We start from the raw sequence: 19,166 nt of genomic DNA, 5'->3' as shown, positions 1-19,166 counted from the left end.
TTCAAGAAACTGTGTGAGTCTCTTCTGTACATGAATAACAAAACCAAACACCGTCACACATTCCCAAACCTCCCCAAACAGTGAAAATGAGGAAGCATTACAGATTAACTTCAAACTGTCCTACTGTGAAGAGCAGGAATCATGAACATGGGCCAGCTAAGGAACATTCTTCCTTTTTTGGTAGTGAAATTGAAGTTGCCTTCTCCTAACACTCCAAATCACTTTGTTGTCAATGTGCAGTTGTCCCTTTTAGAAATTAACTTTTTAAAGCATATAATAACAGTATTATTTTGAAAGGAAAATGCTCCATTAATAAAGATAGAGGAAGAGTAAATCTAAGAATAACATGGTCTAGGCAATATAATAAAAGAGAAATTGATATCAAACACCCATGGATCCATTGGGTCAATGGATCACTTGGCTCCTGTTACCCTGATTGAAATCCTGTCATTAGCTCAAACTTGGTGTGACCTGTTTGAAGATCACATATTGCAGCAATAGGAATACATGGAATAAGTACACTGAAGGAGCCTGATATAAATGAAAGAATCTGGGAACCTTCCATCATGGGCTGCTCTCTTCTGTGCCTCATGCATCTCAACTGTGAAATTGTCCTTATAAATGGTTTGCCATAAGAGTCAAAGCTTTGCTGGTGCAACTTGAAATTTTCTGTAGTCTATGGAGAATGTTTAATGTCTGGAAATTTTCTTTATGTGACAATACATACTTGAACGTAAGTTTTTAACTTTTTACTTTTTGAAAATTGTTATTGTGTTTATCTATAGCAGCTGTTGAGAAGAAATCATTTGGCTCATTCATATATCCAAGTATTTTCCTAATGGCATTGAAAAATTTACATAGCTTATCTTGTGGTGAATATGAATATTTTTCATTACAACTTCAGCAATAAGAGGTAAAAACTTCAGTATAAGGAAAAAGCAGAAAAAACCCAGTGTCATACTGACTGCAAATAACAGCCTCACAGTGCAGTTTAGTTCTCTGAAATTCTTCTATGCAGCTTTGTAACATATTTATATAAAATTAATAACACCAATATAAACATGGTGTCAATGTGTACTATAAAGTGATTATTCAAATCTATTCTTATAGGCTTGATGATAGACATACCAAATTATTTCTTAGAAAGGAATATTATATATTATATGCAGTTATGCTACGTTTCATTCTTTATGACTAACAGAACAGGAAAGAAAGGCTTACCATTCTTCTTGTAGAACATGATTTCTCCTTTAAATTCTATCTTTTCCTCCAACGATTTCTCAATTTGAAGAATCATCTGCTCATTTGTTTCAGCACCAAGTAAAAATTTACAGCTGCAGCTCTTCTGCATGACTTCAGTCCGTGCAAATCCAGCAAGCTCACAGAAGCCATCAGAGCAGTAAACAATGGGGAATCCCTTGGCCACCTGAGCATTTGCAAGGATGAAGTTACTATCTGCAAAAGAACACAAAAGTAAAATATGAATTAAGGTCTAAATTCTACACTTCTTGACATAGTACTTTCTTTAGCATCATAAGAGGGCATAAGTGGGCAGACATTTGAAATCAGAGTCCCAACTGACTGCAAGCAAAGATCTAACTTCTGGTTTCAGACTATTCTGAAATTGTCATGGATCTAGTCTACAGATCATATACAATAGTTCTTCGTGGCTTTGTACAGTTTGCCTCATTGCCTCCTCCAAGAATACTTTATGATAGTTGCCTCTGAGACAGATGTCAACACTCTAAAACAATCACTTGACCAAAGATTGATGACAAATATCAACATTTTTGATAAATTTCAAATGCTATGTTATGCTGCCTCTTAGACTGCTCTGCAGTCTGAACAGCTACAGCTGCATCATAAAAAACCAAAAAGAATCTCCATGATCTCAAAAATATAATTTTGACCTATACCAGCACACTAATTTATTCTATATAATTCTGACAGGGAATCCTTAAAAACACAGTTGAGCAATGTGCCAAGCTATATGGCATTAGGGACATTCCAGACTACAGGGAATTATTAGTCATTTATGAGGAGTGGGGTTGATTTTGTTGGGGTTTTATTTTTGTTGTTGTTGTTAATTTCTTTTTTTTCCTTTGTTTTTGTTTTTGAGGAAAAATATTTTGTATGAAAAATGTCTTTTGGAGCTCCACTCATATGAAACAGGTGCATCAAAGAGTCACCATTCCATTATATGTAATGTTCTTTATAATTTCTCTGTGTGTTTAAGCTGCAGCTATGGTGTATGATACATTCAAGAGTAGCATATTGACAAGGACATCAATCAGCCAAATTAGGTGTCCTAATTTGATTAAAAATCTTTATCAAATCTAACAGCTGAACCTACTGGCAGCCTAATAGCTCATTTCCATCCCTCTCTGAAATGTTTTTGAAGGGTTTGTACCTCAAAACTTCATCTTCAGCCTATGTCAACAACTCTGGCTCTTTACAGTCTTTTTCAGTTGTCAGGGAGACCCTTTCCAGATAACATATGAACTTCTCATATGAGTTTTTTCCTGTGTTTCCTTGTCTTGAGTTAAAAAAAAAAAAAAAAAAAAAAAAGTTTTATGGACAGAACCTGTCTACATTTCACATTGAAGGAGGAAAATCTATCTTTTTCCCATTGCTTGTTAAGGAATGTTTACCTTACAACTCACAAGATGGAGCTTGGGAGCAGTCTAGTCCCAAGACAGATACCCCTCATTTTTCAGACTTATGTGCAAGTGAATTCATGTATATGTATTAAGGAGAAATACTATTAACTAACCCATAATCCCTTGATAAATATTCATAAATTTAACGGGAAAGAAATGAATTATTTTAATGGAAAGCTCAGGTTGATATACCTAATCCCCATACAGGGATATATTATTTATGATTGTGAAGGGAGGGATAGAAATCATATTCTAAAATAGAGGAAAAATAAGACTGTTTTTCAGTCTGAACTGTCACAAGAATTCTATATCACTGAAGTCCCAACAACTTCAGCAATGTTACTCTTTAATTATCCAAAGAATAATATGCTATGTCTTGTACTGCTTTCAGTATTTTAAGACAATGGAGATTTATTAAATGATCAATTTTCTCTCAAGACTTTCCTTCAGTTACCCACATTTTGTACAAATTTAACTACATTCTTTCAATAAATGATTGTTATGCTAAAACAGTATTTTCTCATTTACCAAATAATGTGTTTTTGAAATGCATTCTGGTTCAGTGCAGTGCTTGACTTAGCCTGTCATTTTTATTTGCCTAACTGGAGAATAAGTATCATTACCATTCATGCACTAACATGCTGCTCCCCCTGTCAACACAAAACTAAATCCCCACACTGCCAAAAGAATTAAAATCATATGCTTGCAGTGCATAATGAAAGTGTGACAGTGCAAGACCAGCAGATCATTCCTACCAAATATATTTGCAGCTAGAAAATTAATTTACTTCTGTGTTTCTTGTTGTTTAAGACACAATTATATGATTCAAAGACTGCTGTGGGATTTTGTTTTTCTTTTTAATTGTTGAGAATTTTATGAAACAGAACATAGAACACTAAAAGGATAGAAAAAGCAGAGAGGATGTGCAGAAGTGAATGAATGTCATTATGAAGAGGAATTCACTGGAGCTTACCGAGCATGCCATGATTTTATTTAAAATGTCAGGTGAGCAGACTCTATTGTCATTTGCACCAAATTAAATCCAGAATATATACTTTAGCATTTTAATTAGTTTAACATTCATTGAATGAACCAGTTTACTTATAAATGCCAAACCAGTACCAGTTAGAATGACAGCCAATCTTTCTCTTAATAGTAGGTGTCTGATAAGGCTTATAAGCCTAATTTTACAGAGCTTTGTGAGTACAACAGCAAAGCATCAGGAAAATGCAATCAGAATCATATTTGCTGTTCTTATTGAGCTTGAATTTCAAATAAAATAATGAGAGATGCACCTATAATCCCAAACTAAGGGACATATCTAAATAATTTGTTGGAAAATTTCTTGTCATAATAAAAAGGACCAAGAAACATTTTGCCCAGTAATTACATGTATCATCCATTTCTTCAGTAACATTTATAAAGTGATTAATATTTACATAAAGCAATTTTTAAAAAAAACTCAAAAAGAAAAAGTCCAACAAACCCATACCTTAAAGTATTCTGATTAAAAAGTTTGTTTAGTTCTGTAATTTATTTTTATAAAATCAAATCTTAAATATCACTTGTTACTCATGTTTTTACTCATGTATGTTAAACACCATAAAGTATTTCAAGAAACAAGTATTGAGGGTGAAATTTCTATAATTCAGTCTTTGTTGTGACACAAATAACAAATCCAGCATTTACTTTCATGATCTTCAATGATAACTGGCTGGATTTAAAAACCTAGAGTAAGATAAATGAAATTTTAATTGTGCATTTGTATATTGGCTTTGAATAAAAATACTTGATTGTTTGTCCAAGCCTGTGAGAGTTGTGAGAAGGATGATTTAAAAGTGCTTTTGCTAAGATGGGAAAAGAAGCCTAAACACAAAATTTCCAACATTGAATAGATTTTCCTTTAGCAGCAAGTTAACAAAGGTGGATGGATATGAGAGAAGTCCCTGGCTTGCGAGCACAATTTAAAAGCAGATTTCTTTCAATTGTGATTCTTTTACTTTAAAGCTCATTTTCCACGAAGATCAAGTTATATTTTCACATGAAAGTTTGAAGGAAGACTATTAGGACTTTGCATGCCTGCCTTCATTTCAGAAGTAGAACCTACTGGAGAGGATAGGACATTGATCAATGGCAGACTCATGGCTTTCAGAAATGTCTGCCAGGAACACAGCATAAAGCCAGACACAAACAAATAAGATAAACCAGAACCATAATAACTACACCTTCAATCACAGGCTTAGACCATGTTGCTGTTTCAATGATGTGATACCCAAAAATCATAAATGGAGCAACAGAAATTTAAATGTCATGCCATCTAATGCAGCGAATCTTATTCAGCAAACATCACATGATAGAGTTTTAGAATTGAGATAATTAAAGAAAAAGGCTTTATGCAATACTCTTCCTCCTAATTAATGCCCACAATTTGTCTGACTGTTTGTGGTGGCATTGTATTACATTTATACTCTGCACTCCCTTAATGAATCCTACTGTCATATCTAGCAAGGAATTACAAAAGGATTTTTGCTTTAATACTGTGGCTATGTCTGGTATAAATCTCATCATTCTGCTTTCCCAGTTCTTTTAACAGTTATTTCCAACCAAAGTCTAGAAGTTTTCAAGAACACCTGACTTATTTGCAACTGAGTAAAACCAACAACCATTCTAATTTTTAATGTTAAATTATTTAAGAATTAAAGAGGAAGAAAAAATCCTAGAAAAGAAAAAATCTTTAGCAATCAAAGAAGCTGCATTAAGTAAGCAAGTGACTCATGTAGTTACAGATTGTAGAACAGTCCACAATTCTTCTGGATGAAAGGATTTACTACACTTAGAATTGATTCCACAGTTTGTACACAGGCAACTTAACAAGGGAAATCTCATTCCAGGTTGATGTAAATTACTGTGACGGAGAACATGACCACATTAACAGTGAAGATTACTGATTAATTGAATGATTAAAGTAGTATATGTAAACATTTAGCTTTATGTCAGCACATTTAGATGCAAGTGAATTTAATTAGAGCTCAAAATAATTTACCAACTAGTGTCCTTTGAATCTGATCGAGACCAAGATGATTTTTATGCTGCATACACTTCTTAATGCAAACATTAAAATTCCTCTTGAAAAATCTCAGTACAGTTGACTGGGTCACTAACACGAGGTGAAGATTTATCTAGATCTATGCAAGTAAGAAAAAAAGCTGATAGATTACAGTGATACTTCCACTCTTCTCTAAAAATGAATTCATATTCCAATGAATTTGTAGTAGTACAGTGAAAGGTAAAAGTATTGCATTATAAAGTACAAGTATGGACTGATGAACAAAAGACCAATCACTGTAACTCACTGTAACCTTTATAATTGATTTAATTTGCCTACTCATTTCATTACAAGGGTTCATAAAACTGGGTAACAGCTACAAATTTAGAGTTATGAATCAGTATTTGAAGTACCCAGCCCTATGGACTCATCTAAAGAGATGAGCTTCCATAGTTCCTGCTTGACCTGAACTGACAGGAATAATTTAAAATAAGTAGAAAAGTTCTGAATTCAGCAGCTAAGAAATAAACCTTTCACTTTGTATTTACAATAATATTTAGTCTGACAGTGAAAATGCTTTACAGTATACAATATTTATAGCTACAAGAACACTTAATCTGCAATGCAGTTCAGCAGGAGATATCTAAGCAAAATTTGGGCACCTGGTAGCTAAATCATTTCCCAGCCTTACTGATAAGCACAAGATCATAAGCCACTTGAGAGACTCAATGTTTAATGATCCCTACCCAGCTTTCACTGCCATTAGTGCATCAGGTCAATACTGGAATAAAGACTGCACCTTTCTGCATGGCCAGTAAAATTACCTTTTCCTATAAGAAAGCAGACCAAAAAGCCAGTCTCTATCAGAGAGAAACAAAGTGAAAAACAAAAACAGTAGTGAACTTCATGGTGAAATGAGCTTCTGGCATCTTAGTCAGGAAAAAAATAATTTGTTACTCCATTAGAAATCTTTGTGCACATTCCTATTGCTTTTACAATCTCAATATCATTTGAATCTACCTGAACTCTAAAATATAAGATTGAGAAGGACTTTGTTGAAATAGTAGTACTGCTGTGACTGCTCATTTATCACCACAGTGTACTTTTCAAATAAACAACCAGTGCAAGGATGAACTATAGCAAAGGAGAAAAAAAATTCAGCAGAGATGACATTTAAATTCTTCAAAATGAAGCTCCACTATCAGAAGTAAATAGCTACATCTTTTCCTCTGCAGGAAATATTAATTAGTCTAAAATATGTCTTTGCTTTTGCTTTTATATTTACCTGGAATCACAAATTTACATATGTCAGTTGAATCAAGTTTGTTAAAAAGTATTTCTTTTCCCACACTCAAGCTTTGTTGATACTGACAAAATTTTAATTTTGGATTAAAAAAATGATTACATTCTATTTGATGGACTTTTTTTGTGTTATTGATTGTGCAGTGTCTGGCAGTGCACAGTGCAGATGTAACTAAAAGAGCTGTATTGCAGCTGTCAAATATTTACATGGCAGTTTTATAGGCATTGAAGTGCTGCAAGTAAAACAGCACATGGCACTGTGAAAAAAGTAAATCAGAAAAACGAAGACATTAATAATCAAACGACTCTGTAACACGAGTCACCAGCCTGTTGTGACAATGTGCAGTGTCATCCAGAAGTTACTCTCCAGGTGCTTGCTTTTCTGGCAGAATTGAATCCTATATCCCTCATGAGGGAGTTCAGCTGCTGTTCTGTGTATTCTGTGAGCACCCACTGCACAGCAGGGTGCAGAGGTTCACATTTCCAAAGGAAGACTGTTTTGCAATTTCTCCAATAAAATAGATGGAAATTTTAAGTTCATCTACCAGGCAGAAGAACCACTTGTGTAACCCAGCTATATTTGATTTGTTGTTAGGGTTTTTTTTTCCCCAACTCTTCCATTGATTTAAAATTCACCTGGAATTTAGAAACAGAACTGCTGTAAATCAAACTAACACATAGGGTTCTCATAAACACAAATCATATAGCCTAATGATTTAAGAGCCTGGGACCATGACTTGCTTTCAGGTGTTCAACTGAGAAAAAGGTTTGCAGACAACACTCTTCCTGAATAGAAATATTTTCAAAGACAAGGCCACATGCTCAACAAATATTTATTAATGTCATCCTGTCCATACCTTCCTTTATCACTTGTATGAAGTAGAAATGAAATCAGGAGTTGAAAGCTGTTTTGTTTACAGCTGTATTAAGCACTATGTCACCTACTGCCTATTGGTGCTCAGTTTGCAGGTGTACTAAATTTGCACCATTTCACAATATTTTGTGGGTTTAGTATCCTACACTTTATAATGTTATTGCAGTGGATAATCCTTTGAATATTTGCACTCAATGTATGCACTGCTGATAGTGCAATACATCACCAGCCATATGTTACAGATTCTGCTAAGAGAGCTAGTGGAAGAGTACAGGGCAAAAGATTTATCAGACATTATTCTTGCACAACTGAGAGGAAGAACATAAGCTAGACATTTTGAAGCCAATGTGAAATGACTCTGAAAGATCATGTTCCTGGCTCTTTGAAAGCTAATGCTCCTTTCTTCTTGTGACACTGTGTTAATTATGAAGTGGTAGCTTTGAAAATATCTTGATACCATCTATACTGGAAACAATAAACTGAATTTCTATATAATGCAATTATGTGGAATTCGAGGACTATTTACCCATCATTGGGAAAGTTCCATCTTATCACTTGAAATGAAGTGGATATGGTTTGGAAGACTTAAAATATCTGGAACCTTTTGCAGTAAAGGACCACGTATATGAAAACACAGCAAAATTGCCAGTGTTTTGAAATTAGTAGATTTTATGAAAATTTGTTTCCCCTCTAAAGTGACCACATTGAAAAAAAAATTGTGGATCCTATATATCCTATATAAAAGAATGTTATCTGTAAGTACATGAAGTAAATATTCCCAACACAGAAATATAAAAAAGATATTAGTGCAAAGAGTGGAAAATCTTTGAGGTCCTTCCACTAGCTTCAACCATGCAAGGCCAGATGGTATTTATTGTCCACATGCTGAGCAAAGGGAACTTTCAGCCACCATTCCCAAGAATGAAGGAGAAGAAATTCCACTTTCAGCCCTGGAATTAGCCATAGAGGAAACAGGCCAAGCTATCCCCTGTGGAGAGACTCCAGTGAGGTGTGAATCATACACATACTAATTCTCCTCTGGTGGCAGTGGGGCATTTCATACCAAGCCTCCTCACTTGAACAAAGTTATGTATCCCCAGAACAAAACTAGGCTCTCATCTGGGCTTAAATTGAAGGCAAAATGGGCAGAGATAATCCTTCTAACTAGGGCAGCACTTGAGCTCCACAAAGGGTGATGCAGCATCCTCAATTTTGCATATGATTTTCATTTTCACAGGCAAGATACACAAATGACTGTCAAAATCAATATCTGTTCAGATACCACATGTTGCTATTATATTCTCTGAATAAGAAACATTTTTTCCATTCTATACAAGTGCTACACTACCCTGAATTTGTTACTCAAAGAGGTTCAAGGCTGATTTACATGTATGCTAGTCCATATACATAATTTCTGGGCTTTTCACTGTCACTTTTACAATCCCCTATGACTCCCATGACATTTTCAGACAACTAGTGCTAAGTTTTATTGTATTGATTTACCCCTATATTTCTTGTACTTCAATATTAAGGTGTCAGAACTTTAAGAGTAACTGTTTTGAATCTTTGTAGTTTACATGCTCATTTCTCAATCCCCGAAATTAAAGGATAATCTTGAGTTAATTTTAATGAGGAGAAAAAGCAGACTCCCTTGTGCCTATTCCAGTGAAATGAGCTCTCTGTAAACAGCAAGAATTTCTGCACACAGTTTTCTCAGAGAAGCAACACTAATCTGAAATAATGCAGTGGAAAAAAAGTCTGTTCCAAGAATACTCTTCTGAAAAATTGACAGAAATCATATTAAAAATGCTTCATAAAATAATGAACAGTGTCCAGAAAATGCCATTTCCAGAGGGGAGAGTTGTATACTGCACTATTTGCCATAACAAAGAATTGCACAGTATATCCCAAACTAAACCTTTCTGAATAAAAATATCCTAAGAATTTCACTATAAGGATCACTGACATTGTCTTGAGCAAGATCTGTGAAGAAACAATATTTTGAGAGTGGAAAAGGATCAGAGGGAGGTCACAGGTGAGAATGTAATCGTTATCATATTCAAAGGAAAACAAATCATCTCGTAGTGGATTTCTCAACTAAGAATGATCTCATAAAAATCCAGAGGAAAAATGCTAAAAATATATGGAAGGATGAGTCTTTTTGTAGAATAAACAAGTAGAATAATCTTAATGGAAAAGCAGATGTGTGAAGTAGACATGGATTATCATCTCTTATAATAAAGTTTCTATGGCCCTCCTGAAGGACTGGCATAGTTTACAGCAGGAGTACCTGAGCTTGTACCTCCTGATTTATATAAGATAAACAAATAATTATGGAAGAAGCTACTTGGGGAACCAGAAAGGCTTAAAGTGAACAACTGCCATAAGATAGTCTTCTGAAGAAAAATCCAGATTTTGGCTGAAGAAATGAATATGATCTGAAGATATAAAACATCTGGAACTTCTTTGCAATAAACTTCTTTGCATATATAAATACACAGTGAAATTGCCAGTTTTGATTACCTTAGACGAGGAAAATACCTTGGACTAAGTATTGTCTCAATGAAAGAAATCCGGCACAGGAAGATTGTTATAAAAAAATTCACTGAACTGAACCCCTAAGGACTTTAGCAGTGCAGGTAAGAGAAGAAATATACCAAAATAATGACAGGACTGAAGACAGTTACCCATATCTAGACTTTTTTATGTCTGCTTGCTTTGTTCTATTTCTAGTTCATTTTTACAGGAAATAAAGAGACTAAGTATCACAGAACCACCTTTGGCATTTCTAAAGTAAAGTTTTATTCTGCCATAGAACAAAACCAATACCCCTTCCTGCCTCTTTTCCCCAAAGCACTACCTAAGCATAAAAAACCCAAACCTTACTTCAGAAAGAGACTGTCAGGAGAACAACAGGCCAGTGCTCAATAATTAATGCAAGTCCCAAACCTCCAAAATCCCAGGAAAATGTTATCTATTAACTGTATTGCAGTGAATCAGTATCATTAGAGAGGCAGGTAATGTTTCAAAGAATTCTATCAGTCAAAACATACAAATTCCATTAGGGTTTTTAACTAAATTCTTCCAACTGGTCCAAAATATTTTAAAGTAAAAAAACCCCAGCTGCTGGCACTATGCCTGCTAGACAAAAGCAACACTTTTTTGTTCCACAGGAAAAATGTATAAGAACGCTGCAGTCTAATTCCAGTGTATTATGGGAGGTGGTTTGAAGTCTTGCTTAGTTTTTCTGAGCTCAATCTGATTAAAGTGATGAAAATTATGTAGAGATATGGCAGCAGGTGCTTATATCTAGTTACAAAGTTTTCATGCTAGAGAGAATCATCTTTTTCATTCTAAGAGTTTAGAAATAATTTGTAGAAAGTCAGATATTTATATCTTTATCTCATCAAGTAAAAATGGCACTGAGCAAACAGAGAAAAATACTAAAGATACAGAAATAAGGTTCCATAAATTACACTTACCGATAACAGCAAAAGTAGAAGGAAGCTATAAATTACAACATGATTATACTGCCACATTTCCTATGCAATCTGATGCTATAAATGTAAAAATTCATTGCTGCTCTATACTGTTTTATAAAGTAAAAAAAAAAAAAAAAAATAATTCAGAGACTAAAAATCAGTTGGAGAATTTAACCAACAGCATCATATACAGCAGCAAAAATATTATTTGCAAAACAGGTGGCCAAACCACCAAAGCAGAGTAAAAACTTCCCTTTAACCTACTCAACCTCAGTATTGGGTTCAGGAGCTTCAACTCCACTGGAATGGTAGGAAGAGGTATCTTCAAGGGGTTACTCAGAATAAGAATTTATATTTATCATATATGGAGAATGTGGTGACCAAAATCCTTCAGGTCTAGCATCATCTTAAAGCTCAGGAAGTGGGTAACATCAGCATCAAGCCAGGAGAGAAATCAGAACATTTCTGTACTACATTTACACAGCCAGGCTCTAAATGTTGAGTAAGTGCACCTGATTATCCCCATGTCTTTCCTTCTTGCAAATAAAGGTCAAAGAACATTTGCAGGTGAGATATTGTAGAACCAATTTCTTAATCTGAAATTACTCTGAGGAAAGAGAAAAAAGGTACGTTTTTTGTTGCTGGTTTTGATGGTTTTCTTTTTCTACTAATTGAATAAGGTGCATAAAGTAGGAGTCTGAACTTGTGGATTGTATTGTGAAGTAGAAAAACTATTCCATTTCAGGCCACTCCATATGTGTAAAAATAAGTGAGTAGGGTAATTACACAGACTGCAAAACAGCATAAATAAACTTTCTTGAGTTACATTAGCAATAATGAAAACTCTGGGCAAAACTCCACAAAATCTACATCTCTTGGTCAAAAATAACAAACAAAAGGTATGAAGCATGACCTTTAAATAACCTCACACAAACATAGAAAACATGATACAGTGGATTTGCATCAGAAATAATACAATAGGTACTGTAGTTGTAGCCTTGGCAATACTATGGCTTTGTAACCTTCACCTGCATTATTGGGTCATTTTTCAGTCTCTGTAGTATTATTTTTCCTTTATTCTCCACATGCTCAAGTTCATATATCACACTTCTCCCAGCCTTGCACCTGCTAGGCTGAATAGTGATGTCCTCTCACATTAAACTTCTAATACTGGATAAGAATGGCCATTCCACTGACTCCTTGCCTCACTTCATAAGATATCAGTTCATTAGAAAGAACCAAAACACTGTGCACATGTAAGTAATTAATACTGATTTATGTATCAATAAATGTTAGCCTGTAAAAGGTGTATATACAAACTTAACAAGTAATAAATGCACATCTCTACTGGTTAATTCATTAATTGGCGCTAATGTCGTCATTTAATGATAACAACCAGTGGTGAAGAGAAAAAGGGTTAAACGAGGTTCTGATAAAAGTGAATAGCAATAGAGAAAAACCAGGTGAAAAATCTACCTCACTGCCAACCACTGCACCAGAGAACTGCCCAGAGCTCTTCAATGAATCCTGCTACTGCTTCCCAAGTGGAGAGTGCTCCTTTTCCCACTGCACTCCCCATCCTTTGTCAGTGTTACTAACTACTTGCATTTTGTTAGATGCTTATGTTCTAGGGTGATTTACGAGTATATACACATAAAAAAAATTTAAAAACTCCACTAAGCTGATTTAATCATAAACCAAATTTAAATTAAGCACTAAAGAAGGGAACAGAGAGGGGGAAAAATTGATTAAAAAATGGGGGTGAATTCAGGAAAGTTGTTATTGACATAATTGGCTTGCCTCTTCTAGGGGACACTGTGGGATACACCTCTTGACTTCCCTTCCTCACTCCACTTCATTAAAGATATTCCAAAAAGAAAAGTGCATAAACCGTGAATTTTAGATATTAGTAAGATATTCTGTTATTGAAGCCATCATAAGAGGCAATTTTTTACAATAATAACTTGAAGCTCATTTTTCACTATATAAAAATGTGTAATTAATTAGAAACCTTTAAAATTATTTGGAATACTGACATAGGATTAAGTTTTGGACTTGTCCCAGTGTTTCTCCATGTTTCTAGCCCAAAAAATAATTGACTGTGTTTTCAAAGGGTTCTTCAGAAGCAGGAAGTGCATTGGTATTTCTCTGGAAGTACTACTAACTAGCTTTTAATCAAAATTTAAATTTGATTTTAAAATACCTTGTCCATATAATCTCTACATTGTAAGGGCATGACTTCAAAAATTATTCAAATATGTACATGTATTTTAAAATAAGACTAAAATGAAATAAAAATTTAATCAAAGTTTCAAGTAAGTGAATTTTCATTATGAAAAATGGCTTTATAAAAAAAAAAGAAACCAAAGGTAATAAGGATAAGCTCTTTTTTTTTACCATTTCATGCACCAGGGTAATTAAAATATAAAACAGCACACAGAGAAAAAATCAATTAGAAAAGAAATAAAGAAAACCATTTCCCAAAGCTTTTGTTCTTCTCAGGATATAGCCTCAATAATGCATTAACCAACATTTTTGCAGCATGCAAGAAAAGTAAATATGCTTGGAGCTCTGGAAAGTAATACACTGGTGATATTTCAGTGAAGGATTTTCAATTTGGCTTTGTATCCCCACATTTTAATGAATGAGTAAATTGATAATGTATGAATGGTATTTAGAGGACCAAATTCTATGTCACAGACACTAAATTTCATTCTTCAGAGGCTCTCTCAGCAATTTCTTTCTATTGTAGAGGTCATCCAGGCTCTCTGCTTTAAACAATAGGAAACTTGTTTCTCATCTATTTACCCACCTGTTCTGGCCTCCACTGCCACTGCAATTCCCAAAACTATCGCTATTTCTTTGGGTGGTCTGAATCCCTAGGAAAAGGGCTTTATGTTGATTATTATGGTATCAGTCTCTGACTGGATTTAGGAGATAGGAAATAACGAGAGGGAACAGAAATAGCATTTGCCTCAAACTTGAATTAAACAGGAATGTGAGAATCTTGATCTTCAATCTACAGTACTAAAAGGTTACAACACAAAAGTTAGCCACATGAACATTTGCCTTTGCAGCATTTAACAACTAATCTTCCTGAGCAGCTTTCTCTTCCATTTTGGCTTTCCTAGAGAAGAATGAATAGCCTCAATACAGAGTTTGAGTCCCTTGATCTTATCCCAGACCTCAAGAGATGCAACTAAACCAGATTATTCTACCAGCTATATGCCCACACTAGAATAGTGAGTAGCCTAACAATCTTTTGTAGATATTTCAGCTTCCACAAGTGAAGGAAACTATAAAACTTACATTTAACAACCTCCTTTCTAAAGAGAGGCAATGTTAAGGATTTCACCTTACAAGTATATTCCTGTACTGTTACCATATTTTCAATTAAACCCAGTGATATTCAAAATTTTCAATATATTTGTATGCAATTATTTGAACATTAATTTCTGAATATTAGTTTCTCAGTTTCTTACTGACGTGCCAGACATTTTCAGGTACTGCTCTTAATTATGATGAAGTAGGAGCTGATGTTAATTGACCTCTGTCCTGTTCAGCTGTTGAAATTAATGAGTAAGTTTTTACTTTCTGCAACTCAAACCACACTAGAAGAGACAAATGGCCCATTTATTTTATTTCACTTCCAAACTTCATATGAGTTGTTTCTAAAAAACTTAGATAAAAATTAAAATCCATATCTAGCAAAACACTTATGTGTTACATGGACATGTAAGCAAGATCATATTGATCATGAAACCCTATTTTTGTAAAGGAGGTGTTTTATTTCCAAAAGAATTTTTCTCTGCAAAGTCACAAGTAAACAGAGACCACATTCATCACAAGATTAATATGCAATCTATAAAACTTTTCAGGAACATGACAGTTTACAAGAAGCCTGCTTCTCAGCTGTGAGACAGATGTGCCCCATTGATGTTCCACTGAGTTCAACACTCCATCTCAGAACACAGAATTACTGATGGTTGACTGGCACCATTAGTGGTGCTTTCACCCAAACAATGTCCAGGCCAGTTTTGTTTTGAAAGGAAAATGAGCCACATGCAAGCATCCTGCTTTGGACTTGTGTTTCCTAGAGTTCATTTCAATTTTCAGGAATATTTGCAAGGAAAAAAAAATCCTAAGTAGGCCTTTCACAATAGAGTTATAGAGAGTGAATTATAGACATTTCTTAATTATTAGCTGTGAAACAAAAATTTGGGTTTCTTTAATGGGATGTATAATAATAGAATCAGAGAATTGGAAAAGACCCTAGGATCATCAGGTTGGTGAATATGCAGCTCATAATAACTTCAGTCCACTATCAAAAGAGCATCTTAATAATTCTTTTCCTTATTCCATAGTACTAAAATCCTCTTCTTTCTCTGTTGCAGTTTTTCTTACATGCTCCCCTCATGATTCTCGCAGTTCCTCCCTTTCTTCCTGAGGTCCCTATCTTAAGGTGAGTAAGCTAAGTTGAATTTCTCAGGTGCTGAGAGCCAAATAAATGGCTCAAAATACATTCTGTGAGTTCTGATGCAGACCAGTTGCACAAACTTAGTATTTTTTAATTCATCCAGCAAGTTCCCAAGTTTATTTTCCAGGGAAAGAGAAATGACAGAGAGTAATACAGAACACATCTTGTTTTCTTGGAATCAAGGCAAAGAGAAGTGTTTGCATTATTGTATTAATTTTAATACTCAGAATTTTAAGATGATGCAATACTGCATAATGAAAATTATGAAATTGAAAATCTCTAAACAACATCATTTTATTTATATACATTTAGATCAATTCAGATTAGTAAAGTCATTGATAAAGAGTATGCTTACCTTTGTTTAGAATTGTTCATATGCATTGGTTATGCTCATCCAAAGGTGTCAGCTTTAGGTCACTGCTGTACTATTTTGCACTCTATAATGGTCCAGTACTTTTGTAACTTTAGTGGGCAGAGCCCAAATCAGATATGACTCTCCTATTTCAGTCACTGGGCTTTTTAATCAGTGAGATTTTGGCACCAAAAAACCCCACCCTGGTTTTTGTTGTTGTTGTTGTTGTTTGGTTTTGGTGGGTTTTGTTATTTCTTTGTGTCATTTGGGGTCTTGGATGTTTTTGTTTGGTTTGTTTTGGTTTTTTATTAAGAAGTTTTGAACCTAATTCTTCCTTAGGGTCATTAATCTATTCAAAATCAAATACCAGTGATCATAACTCAAAGATACTGTATCCATAACTAAAAACTAGCAGCTGGAATAGAAACTCAAACTTGCTATTGACTGGATATGTAAATTGGAACTACAGTCTTTCATAGGATTCCTACAGGAGCTGTAAGAGCACTGAAGTCCCCTTTATTTCCCATTATTATTGTTTCTCCTTCATTTTTTTTCTTTTTTCTTTACTTTGATTCAGTATGTATGGAAAACTTGCCTCATATAATCTTGTTTTGCTGTCACAATGTGCAGTAAAAAAGGTCATTCATTTAAGTGTGATATCTGCAAGACAAGATTAAATTCTGTACTTTTACTTCCCACAGTAATTCTGCATTTAATAGATTCTGAATCTGTCTGAAAATATTCAGCTGAATGGATCCTGATAAAAGCTTTTTCAAGCTTTGGTTTTACATGACGTCTCTTTGGAGTCATGAGTGTAAAGATCAAAATCATGTTATCATAAAAAGAATAAAGCAAATTTGCTGATGACACCAAGCTGTGCAGTTGGCATACCTGGAGAGTGGGATGCCATCCAGAGAGAGCTGGATGGCTCAGGGAGGGGGCCCTTGGGAATCACCTGAGGTTTGACTGGACTGAGAACAAGGTGCTGTACCTGGTCAGGACGATGCTTGGTACCAACACAGGCTGGGGCATGAACAGACTGAGAGCAGCTCTGTCCAGAAGGACTTGGGGTGCTGCTGGATGACAGCACATGACCCAGCAAGGTGCACTTACAGCCCAGAAAGCAAATTGTATCCTGGGCCAGCAGGGCTAGGCAGGCGATTCTCCCCCTGTGCTCTGGTGAGATCCCACCTGCAGCACTGCATCCAGCTCTGGGGTCCCCAGCATGGGAAGGATATCAACTTGCTGAGGAAGGCAGCTAGAGGAATGAAACACTTCTCCTGGAAGTAAAGGCTGAAAGAATAAAGAATTGGGTTTGTTCAACCTGGAAAAAGAAGGATCCAAGGTGACCTAATTGTGGCCTTCCTGTACCTGTTGGAAGCCCGCAGGAAGATGGAGAGAGACTTTTTACATGGGATGTAGTGACAGGACAAGCAGGACTGACTCCAAACTGAAAGTGTAGGTTTCTATTAGATATTAGAAAGAAATTCTTTACTATGGGGATGGGGAGATACTGGAAATGGTTGCCAAGAGAAGTTGTGGATGCCTCATTCCTTGATGTGCTTCAAGACCAGGTTGAATGGGACTCTGAGAACTTGATCTAATGAAAGATGATCCTGCCCATGGCAAGGGGACTAAAACTAAATGAACTTTAAGGTCCCATCCAACTCAAGGCATTCTATGATCCTGTGATTCTGTGTCTCTGTGTACTACTCAGATGTACTTTACTACTCAATGTAAAGGTAAGAAGCAAGGTGGGAGGGGAGAAACAAACAAAAACTCTTTCCTCATATGCAGCATCATTTCTTCTTCTTGATTCCCTAAACAAACAGTTCATAATGAGAAGGAATTAATGCCATTTTAATCAATGTATATTTTTTCCACTTCCAAATCTTTATCTTCAGAGATATATTTAAAATCTTATTATCCATGCTCTCACTTATTCTGATACATCTCCAAGGCAACTCATTTAACAGTAATAAATTTATCTTATTCCAGAAGAGTTGGAAATCTGGAAAATTGGATTACATTTTTGTACTTTTGATAAACATTTCATTTAAGTCCAGCACTTTCACCCTGGCAACTGGCAGATTAGATTCTGATTTCAATAATATTCACTTGCATTTTGTACAATATTTTCTCTGCAAACTGAAGGAGAGACAATGATTTTAGGATCACAATCCAGCAAATAACCAATTTTATTGAATTGCAATATTGTTATAGAGGAGAACCACTGAAACAGCAACTAAGGCAATAATCATTTTAGGTTGCTGTTTTAGTGTCAATAAATAGAATTTGTTTCTAAACTTCCATGTTCTCTCTTTTATAAACTGTTTTGTTCCACTTTGCAACAGATGTTTCATTATTTATTCCCATGCTAATTTTAGTTTGCTATTGTTTCATTTTTAGAATTCTTTCTCCCGGCAAAACAAAGGTGCCAAACAGCATTTAGCTGTCAATCTGAAAATATGTGACAAGCTTGAAACCTGAGTTATAGGTTTTTCAGCTTTTTTTAAGAGAGAAATTATAATAATATCAAAACAACTAATTTCCTGATAAATTAATACACTTAGAATATTTATAAACCAGAAAAGAAAACCAATGCCAATGGATTTCTCTAAAAGTGAATTAATGGACCATTCAAAAGATTTTTCATAGGAAAGACATTCCAAAGAAATATAAAGTGTTCTGAAAATTTTGCAATTTAATTTATAATACAATTTTTCTAATTATTAATGCACGGAGTATTATGTAAAAATTAGAATGGAGTTTTCTGTCTTCTGAGATCTGCTCTGCAATTGCATATTGAATATCTTGATTCAATCCCTTAAAAATCCCCATTTTTTTCTCTATAAGAACTGCAACAAAATCACTGTTTTCCCTGACATAATATCAGAAGTTAATTCAAAATTCATTCTTGTCAAATCTCTGAGACATTGCATCTATCTGCAAATCACTAAGCACAGCAGAAAT

The 19,166-nt window shown here is 34.8% G+C and overlaps 1 protein-coding gene across 1 annotated transcript in view; it reads right to left on the bottom strand.

Moving 5' to 3' along the window:
* Nucleotides 1-19,166, bottom strand: part of KCNH8 (potassium voltage-gated channel subfamily H member 8) — a gene marked incomplete at both ends in the record, with an annotated part of 170,818 nt that overhangs the window by 114,385 nt on the left and 37,267 nt on the right. Inside the window, one exon of the mRNA XM_079302228.1 lies at nt 1,222-1,455. Within this exon, the coding sequence (XP_079158354.1) occupies nt 1,222-1,455 (234 nt within the window). The remainder of the gene's footprint in view (nt 1-1,221; nt 1,456-19,166) is intronic.

The sequence above is a fragment of the Erithacus rubecula genome (assembly GCF_903797595.1).
Source record: "Erithacus rubecula genome assembly, chromosome: 3".
NCBI classification, from domain to species: Eukaryota; Metazoa; Chordata; class Aves; order Passeriformes; family Muscicapidae; genus Erithacus; species Erithacus rubecula.
Note: the sequence above shows the minus strand (reverse complement) of the source record. Positions and strands in the feature narration are given on the sequence as shown.